General features: G+C 40.3%; 1 protein-coding gene across 4 annotated transcripts in view; it reads left to right on the top strand.

Moving 5' to 3' along the window:
- septin5a (septin 5a) overlaps positions 1-13,410 on the top strand; it is a 125,566-nt gene that overhangs the window by 96,300 nt on the left and 15,856 nt on the right. For all 4 annotated transcript variants that reach the window (XM_060843773.1, XM_060843770.1, XM_060843772.1 and 1 more), the window contains 3 exons: positions 3,819-3,915; positions 10,093-10,179; positions 12,350-12,473. In XM_060843773.1, coding sequence (XP_060699756.1) covers positions 3,819-3,915; positions 10,093-10,179; positions 12,350-12,473 — 308 coding nt within the window. The remainder of the gene's footprint in view (positions 1-3,818; positions 3,916-10,092; positions 10,180-12,349; positions 12,474-13,410) is intronic.

Here is a 13,410-nt window from a genome sequence, read left to right as displayed (position 1 = left end):
GCACAGAGACATTTTACTGTATAAGGCATTATACGAATGCAAGTTTCATTTGTCATGTTTTGTAGAAGGGTGGAGCAGAATGCATCCAAATGAAACTGAAAGGAAACTTGGGGTATATTCTTCCAGAATATGGATGGACACTGGGTCAGGGATACTTGGGTACAAATCGTGACTGGGTTACCTGAAACTTCTCACTCACCTGAAGTGTGTGGCTAAAATGACAAACATGAAATTCAGAACTGGTTTGGATCACCAGAACTAATTGTAGAGGAGTTTTCCACAGTTAATATTTTGTGGAAGTAAGTTGTTCGGATTTTAAAAGCTGTGTCTGCATGAGTGGTGGAAGGACATTCCATGATAACTTTGAAAAAGGAATTGAATGCATGTTTGAAAAGAGGAAATTCATAGAGTATTAGGAAAAGAGCAAAGGAGTGGAAGTGATTAGCTAACTCCTACAAACTCCAGGCCACACGTGATAAACCAAGGAGCCTCCTTGAATCCATGATAGCATCTCCAGTTATCTTGGCTATGATCAGAACAGGGTTGCCCATATAAACAGGACTACTTGGAAGAGCTGTTTTTGTTTCCCTGTGTCCCACTGGGAAGAGCTTGGGTAAATAACATTTTGCATCTCTCAGCAAAAAATGGTTTAAAAGATTCAGCTTCAATACATTTCAGGACAGGTGTACTTTATTTTAACAAACAAAGAACGAGACAGTGAAAGAATTAATGGTAAGTCTTGCATTTATGCTGCATCTTATCATCTTTTAATCACTTCTCAGTTAAGACTTGTGCAACAAATTACAGTAAAAACATGACTTTTCTTTGAATATCGATAAATATAACCATCATTTGCTCACAGCAACATCCGAGAAGCAGAATTATATCAATTTGCTTTACATAAGACATACAGTGCAGGACAATGTAATTCAATTTAACTGGCTAATTCCAGTGTTTATGCTACAAATGGGACTTCTCAAATCATTTATTCCTATCCAGCAAAGCGTTCAATATTTCTTCCTCCTCTCTGTGCTAATTAAGCGTTCCTTAATGGCAGCTTCTGCCATTCATCCAAAATACTTCATGAGATGAAAAGGTATGCATGGAGGCTAAGGAAATTTGGCATGTCCATAAAGACTCTTACAAATTTTGATAGATGTACCATAGAAAGCATTATATCTGGATGGTATGGCAACTGCCCTTCCCAAACCGCAAGAAATTACAGAGAGTCATGAACACAGCCCAGTCCCTCACGCAAATCAGCCTTCCATCCATTGACTCCATCCTTTCTTCCTGCTATATCGGGAAAACAACCATTATGAACAATGACCCCTCCCACCCCAGTTATGCTCTCTTCCACCCTCTTCTGTCAGAAAGAAGATATAAACGCATCCGAATAGATTCAAGAACAGCTGCTTCCCGGCTGTTATCAGGCTTTTGAATGGACTTCTTTAATGTTAACATTGATCTGCACCTTCTCAGCAGCTATAACATTGTATCCTGCATTCTGCTCTGTTACCCTGACACACTTGTATAGTATGATCTGCCTGTAAAGCACATGAGACAATACTAGCTATCAGGACACCTCTTAGTCTTTACTTTTCTTGAGAAAACAGCCCCAACTTGCTCATTTGTTCATGATAGTTAGTTCTGGTATCAAGTAAAGCAGTTAGGGGGAGTTTTTCTGTGGAGTTTGCACTCTGTTTAATTGTAACCGGCTCAACATGCCTGGAACTAAGATTCTCTTACTTGTCAGTCCAAATGGTAAGGATCTCTGGGCATCAAGAATTGTGTTTCCCTTGTGTTAGCTTGCATACCAAGGTTTGTTTGGGACCACTACAGTCTACTAAATAATGCAACTAATTATTTACGTAATCTGGTGTCATATCTACACATGCAGCATTCTGAAAAAGCTTGCTTTCAGTAAGTAATAAAAAAAATTAAGTAAATGATCAGTAATCAATTATTATCAATGCATGGATGTGTTTGCATAAGAATCCACTCAAGACAATTGGTTTTGATTCAGGAACCATGGTGTGCTTGGACTTGGTGCAACTATATTATTGAGTAAAAACAATGACTGCAGATGCTGGAAAGCCCTTCCTGATGAAGGGCTTTTGCCTGAAACATCGATTTCGCTGCTCGTTGGATGCTGCCTGAACTGCTATGCTCTTCCAGCACCACTGATCCAGCAACAATATTACTGTAGAGTCCCAAGTTTGCCCTGGTTGCCATCAAGTAAATGCAGTTCATGTCAAAATCCAAAGCCTTGTCGAAGAGAGACTCACTCCACATCTTCTATATTGAGCATTAGTTGGTTTGATGTTTGAATAATGCTCCGATCTCTCTGTGACGCCTTATCTATGCTTCAGTGTGGAACAAATTGTGGCATTACTGACGGTTCTAAATTGAAGTCCTATTTGCTGATTTGGATGTTTTAGGCAAATATTGATAATGGCAGTTGGTAAATGAGAGTTCACTACCTCTGACCACTCTTGCCTTAAACAACATGACTATAAAGCAGACTGACCACCTTTCATCTCGTTGCTGCTTGTGGGAGTTGACTGGCTGCAAAATAGATGTCCCATTGGCCTACATAACCATTGTCATTGTCTTAATGTAATTCATGGGATAAGAAATGCTATGGAACTTTTCTGGAACCTGATAAGGAATTGTCTTGTTCTCTGTCTGTGCACAAAGTGTTTTTTTCACTATCACAATAACCAAGGGACTGGTGGTAGGAAGTGAGTTTTGTGGTTATTATTTTTCTGAGAATTGTATGCATTGTACTTGTTTTGTAGTTGGACGCATCTGGTTCGCTTTTCCTGCCTCATTGTTTCTCCTGTATGTTGCGCTTTGGTACTTATCATTGGAATTAGCACCTTCAGTTTGTATCAAGACTGTGCTTGATTAAGTTTGTTTTCACTTGAGCACTTTGTAGGTGTGTAAGCTTGCACTTTATTTCAAAATGGCTTCCATCTGTCCTGCAGCCTATCATGTCTATGCCTTCTCTCTGCCCAAGCAACTCTGCTGGCCCTGAATTTTTTCGACAGTCCAACAAATAATTCACTCTTCAGGTGTTTGTCCAACTCTCTTTTGAAAGCCACAATTGAATTTGTCTTGATCACATGCTCAGGTACTATATTCCAGATCATAAACATGAAAATGCCTTTTCCTCCTGTTTCTTTAGCCAAACACCTCAAGTTGGTTTCTCGACATTTCTGCCGAAGCAATGCATTTTGTCCTACCTACCTCTAACCTACTCATTTTGAACATTTCCATCAAACTCCTCTTTACCATCTCAACTCTAGGCAATACAAGCCCAGCTTCTCCAGTCTACCTTCATAACTGAAAACTCTAGAATCATTCTTTTATACATCCTCTCTGAAGTCTTTGCATCCTTCTTCTTTTCACCCTTTTTGTCTAAGGTAGCATGGTTCATGTTTTTCTCGTCTAATAAATGGTTTATTCTTTGTGTTAAAAGTATACTGGCAGACTCTTGTGAGTGTGTTCAGTAACTGACCTCCATGGTTTGAAAGAAATGTTGGTTTCTTTCAAGCCAGATTTCACTCTGACATCTGACCTATCAGTGCAGGGTGTTGTCAGCAGGAAGGTGCTCCACTTTCCACATTATTGTCACATTGCTCATGGCCAACAACACTTAAGTATGCAGCAATTTCTTTTGTGTCACTTGAACGAGCAGAATATGGTGCAAGCTATAGTTAGCCTTCAGTGAGTTGTGAGGCAATCTGGAGCTTCCTCAGTTGGGTATCAGCTCTTTGAGGTTTTCCAATGTCTAAAGGTTTTTTTCGTTTCAGGATGTGGAAAAGGAATACGTGGGATTTGCTACACTACCCAACCAGGTCCATCGTAAATCAGTAAAAAAAGGCTTTGACTTTACGTTAATGGTAGCAGGTAAGAATGCTCCTTGCTCTCACTTATGTAAACTGGTAAAAGGAAATAACAATAAAAATTCAATATGGTGACATCAGCTTATGTTAAAGGTTTGACCAACGTGTTAGTTTGACTCAGTCCTGGATACAAAGAGTAAAGAAATGGCAAAAAAAATGTCATAACATTTGTATAGATCCCAAAGAACAAGCATGATATGAAATTAGTGGAAAATTGGTGATGCTGTGGTCTGTTTTTTGAATTACTTCAAACATGCTCCTTAGAAGCAGATGCTTTTGCCTCCATTTATACTGAAAGATTGCTAGAATTTAATATTAGGAATGTAATTCACATGATCTGAATGGGAATTTTAAAAGAAATTGTCTTTTTAAATTTAATCTTGGGATATAGGCATCATTTGCAAACCAGGCATCTATTTGCCATTCTCAGATGCCTGTGGGAAAGTGGTGGAGCTCTTTCTTCTTGAATGACTGCAGTCTGAATGGAAAAAGTATGCAAAAACTTCTCTTCCATAGGGGGTTCCACAGTTTTGGCCCAGTGATGAATAAATGAGAACGCATGTTCGGATGCTGTGTGCCTTGGAAGGGAACATGGAGGTGATGTGTTCACATGGACCAACTGCCTTACTTTTTCTAGTGAGAGCAGCTTTAGGTCATTCTGTAGAAATAACCTTTGTTAATTGCTCAGGTGCATCCTTTAGACTGTACACATTTCTGTTGTGGTCCATCAATTGTAAAGGAGAGGGCATTCAAAGGATCTATACAGAGGAAACTTGATTATCTAGCATTTGATTATCCGAATATTGGATTATCCAGCAAGATTGCAAGGTCCCATTGCTTGGCTAAACTGTGTTATCTGGCATTTGATTATCTGGAATTTGATTAACCGAATGAAATATTCCCTGCTCATGTCCTCTGTGGTTCAGCAAAAGCTCAGTTGGTAAACAACAGGCAAGGTCTTCATTTATAGATCCATAAAATTTCCTGTTTCAGAACGTAGCCTATGCTGAACTAATTGACCTCAGTTGGGATATTCGCAGGAGTAATGTAACAAGAAGGATTTTTTAGCACTAAAAAGAGAAAATACTGGGGAAATTCAGCACATCTGGCAGTAGAGAGAGAAAAACAGAGTTAGTTTGATATGACTCTTCTTTACTATGTTGTCAGGCCTGCTGAGTTTGCTCAACATTTTCTCTTTTCATTTGAGATTGCCAGCAACAGCAGTGTTTTGCTTTTGAGATTTTTAGCACCGTAGGGTTAGGGGGTGGAAACAGTTTGGCTTTCTGCTCTGGGTTGTCATCCCATGACATTGGTGGCAAGTACATAATGACAGATACCCTCAGAGCTTTTCTCAATGTGAAAACAACCTGCCATACTGTGGGAGTGTTGCACTGTCAGAGGGTCCATCTTTCAGAAAAGGTATAAAGCTCTGATTACCACAAAAGAAGAAGGGCAGGAGCACAAAGGGTGGCACAGTGGCTTAGTGGTTAACACTTCTGCCTCAAAGCACCAGGGACTCAGGTTTGATTCCAGCCTCAGGTGACTATCTGTGTGGAGTTTGCACATTCTTCCCGTGTCTGTGTGGGTTTTCTCCAGGTGCTCCAGTTTCCTCACACAGTCCAAAGATGTGCAGGTTGGTGAACTGGCTATGCTAAATTGCACATAGTGTTCAGGGATGCGTAGGTTTGGGACATTAGTCAGGGATAAATATACTATAATAGGGTAGGGAAATGGGTCTGGGTGGGTTACTCTTTGGAGAGTTGGTATGGACTTGTTGGGCTAAAGGGCCTGTTTCCACATGGTAGGAATCCCATGATTCTATGAGTTGATGTCCTGATCAACATTTATTTCCGAATCAGTGATACTAAAACAGATGGTTTGATTATTTTGCACATTTAATTTTTGGGGTCTTGCTGTGTATATTGAATGCCTGTTTTTGATGCTTTACAATAGTAACTGTAAAATTCCTGGACTAGTTACGCTTTGAGGCAATCTAAAGTCATAAAAAGTGCTTAATAAATGCAGGTTTGATTTTTCTTTTGTGAAGACAATCATTGTGTATAAAGCACATATCCATTGAAGTTCCAACATTGGAGTGAGGGAAGCACTGACAAATCCCTCTCTCATGTGTTTAAATGTTGCTCAAAAGCCTTCCGTAGTAAAAATCCACCCAGTGCTGCCACTTGGGCAAATTTCCACAGCAAACATTTTTATTAACCAGGAATCTGCCAGTTGATCAAATATTCTAGATAATCAAGTTATACATATTGCTGCAGTGAACCCTGACCAAACAAAGCTTCAAGACATCCATATTCCTCAAAAAATCAACACACCTCCTAAATTCAATGTAAACACACACAATAAATAATAGAACTTTATGCAGGGGGTATGCACATCACTGTTATGCTTTATTTACAGTATAAATATACTTGAACATTGTCGTTGAAGGGTACAGAGGTTTATAAAAGTTTATAAAATCATCAGGGGCATGGATAGGGTGAATAGTCAAGGTCTTTTTCCCAAGATAGGGGAGTTCAAAACTAGGGGAAATAGGTTTAAAGTGGGAGGGGAAAAATATAAAAGAGACCCAACGAGCAACTTTTTTACTCAAAGGGTGGTACGTATATGGAATGAGCTGCCAGGGGCTGGTGTGATTACAACTCTTAAAAGGCCTCTAGATGGGTATACAAATAGGAAGGATTTAGAGGGATACAGACCAAATGCTGGCAAATAGGACTAGATTAATTGAGGATATCTGTTTGGCATGGACAAGTTGGACTGAAGGGTCTGTTTCCGTGCTGTACATCTCAATGACACTATTTGAGGTGTATAATCTTTGGCAGTTAATCAAGAGTGTCGGTTGATAAGGCACCGGTTAAAACAAAGCAAAAAAAGAATACCATTAGATCATTTCCCAACATGATCTAGGTATTCAGGAAGAAGGTTGGTGTGGGGTTTGGAAAAGGATCATAGCTGATGTTGCTAAACATATGAGAAAGATAAGAATAGGTGAACAAGGTTAAGAGCTTTTGAAAGTATTACTATTTTATGTCATCACTTCTCACAAATTTGGTGGTATTTGGAAACAGAAAGTGCTTAAAATGAATCAATGGCTTGTTAATATCTGAAAGTAAAAGAATAATGGATCCCTTTATGGGCTTCTCCCAGTCCACTGCTTTATATTTATTAGATCAGTAGAATATTCCAAAAGGCAGCCTGAGTACTCTTTCTCTGTCTTATCCATGGGAGATCTGCTGCTCTCCTGCCGTCACACTTTCCATATGATATCAGGGCCAGACCCTGAGTCAAACTTCTCATGAGACTCATGATGTGGAGGTACTGTTGTTGGACTGGGCTGGACAAAGGCAGATGTCACATGACACCAAGTTGTAGTCCAACAGGTTTGTTTGAAATCACAAGGTTTCAGAGCACTGCTTCTTCGTCAGGTGAGACCACTTGTGACTGAAAAACTAAAACTAAAAATCCTGGAGCTGTGGGAGCTTGCCCCACCCATTTAGGCTGCTTCTATTGTTCCAACTTTTAAAAAAAACCAATGTCTGTCAAGCTGTTCACTTTATGGGCTTTCAATAGACAGTTTGGCAACTCAGTTTTAAAACCTCTCTTCAAAAAGAAACAGGGACAAAGTACATTTCTTAAAGCCATAGTATCATCACAGGTGTGAAGACCAAACAGTTGGCCCTCCAATTGTTGCTGGTTTTATGGCTTGCCAGGATTTAAATTCCATTGACTTCATTCTCCCAAATCCAATTTCAGCCTGATTTTTACTGAGTAGTACTACTGGTGGTTGTTGAATGTTATTGAGTTGCTATCTTTCAAATATTTCTGTGTGTTTCAACATGAAGAGAGTTTTTTTTATACAGCATTCTTGGTACAAGGTCTGGAAGTTCATGCAGAAAGGTGAGATCTGTAAATCTTATATGGACTGCAACCTGTTGCTGTTCGTTTAATTTGAATTGCTAAATCAATGAATTTTGTATGAAAACAAAGCCTCTGGAACTGCTTAATTACAGCTACTTGTTTAAAATTCATTCTTTTTTATTATCTAAATTACATTGATTTCAAGCTATTAATCTGAAATGAAACTTTTCAATGATAATGAAGCCAGTGCCAGCTCTCTGAAAGAACAACTCAATAACTGGAAGCACTTTACCTTGCTTTTCAGTTCACCAGTTTTTTTTCACATATTTATCCAGTTCCCTTTTGCAAGTTATTATTAAGTCTACTTTAGATCATACTTTAAGGAAAATTGTTCCAGATCACAATAATTCACTGTCTATAGTTTCTTGTCTTCATCTCATTTCTATTAATATGTGTAAATTACCTGAAATCTATGTTCTCTAGTTTTGGGTCTTTGTGCTACTGGAATTTTTTTTTTCATTTGCTGTATCAGATGCTTCACAATTTTGAATGTCTGTCAAATTTTTTTTAACCATCTGTGCTGTAAGGATAACGAAATAGAATGATATTTAATCAGCCTGACAAGGGTTTCATCTAGTTGAACTGGTGGGGAACTACCTTGAATCCTATGAGAGAGACCTAAAGATGTTAAGTGCCTTTGAAAGTTGCTATAGGAAAGATGTTAGTAAACTTGGTAGGGTGCAGAAAGGATTTACAAGGAAGTTGCTGGTTGGAAGGGTTGAACTATAGGGAGAGACTGAATAGTCTGGGGCTATTTTTCCTGGAGCAACGGAGGCTGAGGGATGATCTTATAGAGATTTATAAAACCATTAAGGGCATGGATAGAGGGAATAGCCAAGGTATTTTTCCTGGGGTGGGGGGGTCCAAAACTAAAGGGTATAGGTTTAAGGTGAGAGGGGAAAGATATAAAAGGGACCTAAGGGGCAACATTTTCATGCAGAATGTGGTGCGTGTGTGGAATAAACTGCCAGAGGAAATGATGGAGGCTGGTAAAATTAAAGCATTTAAAAGGCATCTGGATGGATATATGCATAGGAAGGGTTAAGAAGGATATGGGCCAAATGCTGGCAAATTAGATTAGATTACTTACAGTGTGGAAACAGGCCCTTCGGCCCAACAAGTCCACACCGACCCGCCGAAGCGCAACCCATCCATACCCCTACATTTACCCCTTACCTAACACTACGGGCAATTTAGCATGGCCAATTCACCTGACCCGCACATCTTTGGACTGTGGGAGGAAACCGGAGCACCCGGAGGAAACGGGGAGAACGTGCAAACTCCACACAGTCAGTCGCCTGAGTCGGGAATTGAACCCGGGTCTCAGGCGCTGTGAGGCAGCAGTGCTAACCACTGTGCCACCGTGCCGCCCACAAATGGGACTAGATTAATTTTGGATATCTGTTCGGCATGGACATGTTGGACTGAAGGGTCTGTTTCCATGCTCCACGTCTCTATGACTCTATGAGTATTGGGCAACCCCTGGGATTGAGGACTGTGGCATTGCTGTCCAGCGGACCGCAGCCCTTCATTGTCACCCATGTGGTGGCAGCTGCTGAATGAAGTGTTGGTCCACACTCACCAAGGAAACCCAAACTGAAAGTGTAGGTTGGGGATCAGGGGCAAGGAATGATACAGCAATTTGAGGCTTGGCTTTCAGGGCCCACTCCTCTAGCAGGGGTTCCATCAAGTAAGCACAGGTTGAAAAACAGCCCCTTGCTCTTGCATTTGACCATGACTCTCCTACTCGCTCACATCCTTGTTGTGTTCCACACCCTGCAATCCCATCCTACCCTCACTCAAGTGTGACCTGTATTCCATGGTGATATTGGGTCTCTGGTCAGTACATGCAGGCAGTGAAGTGTACCACTAGGAACCTCAATTACAAGAAATCCCTGACAGTGGCTCCCTAGGTGCCTGAAGGACATTTAATTCCTACTGGGGGCTTTCCTATGGAAACCTGGAAGCAACCCCAATTGGCCCAACAGAATCAGCCTCTCCTCATTCTTCTTAAGATACAATTCATGTCATATTTGAGTGCATTCCTTTTTATTTGCCATGTAACAAAACAAAATGTTCTAGGCAGGTTTGCTACAAAGGTCATGGTGTAATAGCAAATCTGAGTGGCACATAGACAAACCGGTTTGAGTGGAATTAACCATTTTTCTGCTTATGAAGTGTATTTGGAGAAATTAGTTGCCGCTTGATGTGCATTGGAAATTCATGACTGCTCTCTCCACAGGAGAGTCCGGGCTGGGAAAGTCCACTTTGGTCAAGAGCCTTTTCCTGACAGATCTGTACAAAGACAGAAAACTTCTCAATGCTGAAGGTAAGATCTAAAATCTTTTAATATGATGCTAAAATCAAAATTGTAGTGGCGAGGAGGGAGGTGATAAGTGTTGACACTTTGGACTCATAATGAAATGCTTCAACTTTTGAAAACCTCATCTTTAACCTCAAAGGAGGATGTGATGTTGTGGGAGTTTCCACCTTGCACATCTTTATTGCCCGTTATTAATACCATCCTGAATGGGGTATGGCTTGGTTAAGGGAGCAATAGCTGCTCATTTGATAAATATCTGCTTTGTTTTCACTAATCTCTTACACCACATCCCCTCATAAAGAGTTTTAATTCAGATCAGTTTTTGCTTTTGGAGACTTCACTGGAAACCTGACCTGGAGCCCTGACCCAGTTCCTACTATTATTAGATGGGAGGCCTGTGCATCACCTTTTAACCAAAGCAATGGCCATCACCACAGAATAGTCACCACAAACTCAGTTCCAGTTGAGCTTGATATCATCACTGTTTATCCAGGTTTTGTCTAAATGGCGCACAAGGAAGGAGGTAATAGCAGTTTATGCTGATTAGATCATAAAACGGTCATACCCCAGTTTAAGACTATTCAGCCTTTTGTTTCAATGCTGGCTGTATGTACAAGGTTCTCAGCTAGTCCCAGGTTTTAGTCTTTTCCCTAACTTCTTTCTGGGAAAATGATATCTGTTCTCTTTCACCACAATTGAGTCTGCTTCCCCTACACTCTCTGGCAGTGCATTCCTGATTCTAACCACTCCCTATATAAAAGCAATTTTTTTATTGCTCGTTTTGCTGTACCTTAAGTCACTGATCACTGATCCTTGATTTTTCGGCCAATAGGAACAGTGTCTTCCTATCTGCTTCACTTGGGCCCCTTTGACTCTGAATGCCTCTACCCCATTACCCTTTTACCTTCATTTCTTGAGGGACATAGCCCCAAGCGTTATGAACTACCCTCACAACTGAAACACCTCATCCCATTTTCATTGTCACAAGTAAGATGAAGAAGGCTGAAAAGAGGTTTGTGTGGAGACAAAACACAAGCATGGAATGGTTGGGCTGAACGGCCTATTTCAGTGCTGCATATTCGATGAAAATGACACCGCCTACACCAACAATGCAAAATACTGTGGATACTGGAACTCTAAAATAAACGTTTAGCAGACCTTGAGTAGTACAGTGGCTCAGTGGTTAGCATTGCTGCTGCACTGCACCAGGGACATTGGTTCGATTCCATACTTTGGTAACTGTATGGAGTTTGCCCATTTTCCACGTATCTGCATTGATTTACTCTGGTTTCTTCTCACAGTCCAAAGATGTGCAGGTTGGGTGGATTGCCCATGCTAAATTGCCCCTAGTTTCCAGGATGTGTAGGTAAGGTGGATGGGAAATATAGAGACAGGGAAAGGGGTGTGATACTCGTTGGAGGGTCCGTGTGGACTCAATGGGCCAAATGGCCTGTTTCCACTCTGTAGGGATTCTATTCAAGACCAGACAAAATCTGTAGTGAAAGAAAAATGTTATGATAACAGTTCATTGTAAGTGATGATGTCAGGGATGAATGGCATTGCAACAAGGACCTACTTTTTTCTTCCATATTGAGAACCACAGAAACCTTGACCGTGTGTTTAATGACGTTTGCTATGCCGTAAATTATTTTACTCCTCTTCTGGATACATTCTTTGTTTCCTTCCTTTTTTTTCTTTATTGGCTCAGTTGCCTTGCACCACATCATCATTTCTGTCACTTTGTCACGCCTCCATTCCATTACATTCTTCTGCATCTTTTCCTTTCTCCCCCAACTTTCCTCACTAAATTATTTCCTTAATAACTGCTCACCTCTGTCATCTTCCAGTTTGATAAAATGTTGCCAACCAGAATCAAAAGTACCTAATCTGTCTCCTTTGTTAGCATTGTTTTCATGTTGTCTATCCACCATTTATGGAGATATTCACAAACATCCACTTATCAACACCGATCTTTGACCTAATACAGGATGCCAACTCTAGTGAAAAAACAGCTTTTACTTCGTGGGTTAAAGATCTGTTGTGATATCAGATTAATTCATTATCTTTGTTAATTAAGATAGGAAACATAGCTATCACTCTTAAGAATGTGCAGAGCATTAAATGCTGATTGGGTTTGCAGGAGATTTTGACTCATGCTTTCTCCAACTTCTTACAGAGAGGATCAACCAAACAGTGGAGATTATAAAACACACAGTGGACATTGAAGAGAAAGGTGTCAAACTAAAATTGACGATAGTTGACACACCTGGATTTGGGGATGCAGTGAACAATATACAAAGGTGTGTACAAATGAAACTGAGCATTAGGCTGTCATGGGGACACGGACAGCTAATTCCATCAAGTGTTGATTTGGTTTCAATGGAAATATGAGTGTTAGCTAATAAATTAAGATCACAAGACATTGTAAGGTGAGAGAGTAAATGGTGCAGATGAAAGCAGCAAGTTGTAAATGGCCGTCAATATTAATTGTATTTAACTGTGTCTTGATAATGGACATTAACTGAGGGTTCAGTTGTGCCCCTATAAAAAGCAGCTCTCTGAACCATGATTGTTGGATAAGGTCATAAATATTTGTGATGTGTACTATAGTGATTCACTGCTTATAAAACATACTTAAAGCTTGCCGCCAGTTCCGTCCTTTGCTTCCTGGCTTTCTGAATTATGTCAATAGATAGATTCAGTGAGAGTACAAACTGTGTGAAGTAACTCCACAGAGACTAGTATCCCATCACCAAATCACATTTACCCAGAGAGAGTCCTTGACATTGATCCAACTTCCTCAGAGCCATGTCTCAGAGTGAAAAAGATGTCTGATATTCCTGTTCTTTTTTTATTTTTAGTAAATAATTCACAGTTTACAAAACAATTAACATTAGCAGCTGTATACAGAGAAACAGCAATTTTATGAGGGAGAGGAGCAGCAAAGCCAGGTCCCAAACCTTACCATTCAACCAGTTTTCAGGGAAATGAGGAACCTCAAATCCTAGTTTCATTCATTACAAAACAGTAACAATAACGTTTGTACATACAAGACAATCCAATTACATAAAAAACAGTGCATACAATACAGACCACCAGGAACCCAGCAAGACCACCCCTCCCCCCATCCCTCCCACCTTCCGGCCACTCTAAGGCAGCCCGCCCCTAAGCACCTTTCATCTCTCAGTCCACCCAATGTCCCTTCCAGTGTTCAGTCTGCCCTGATACACTTTCCGA

This window comes from Hemiscyllium ocellatum, chromosome 24 (genome assembly GCF_020745735.1).
Source record: "Hemiscyllium ocellatum isolate sHemOce1 chromosome 24, sHemOce1.pat.X.cur, whole genome shotgun sequence".
Lineage (NCBI taxonomy): Eukaryota > Metazoa > Chordata > Chondrichthyes > Orectolobiformes > Hemiscylliidae > Hemiscyllium > Hemiscyllium ocellatum.
The sequence above is the reverse complement of the archived record's forward strand: the minus strand, read 5'-3'. Positions and strand labels throughout refer to the sequence as shown.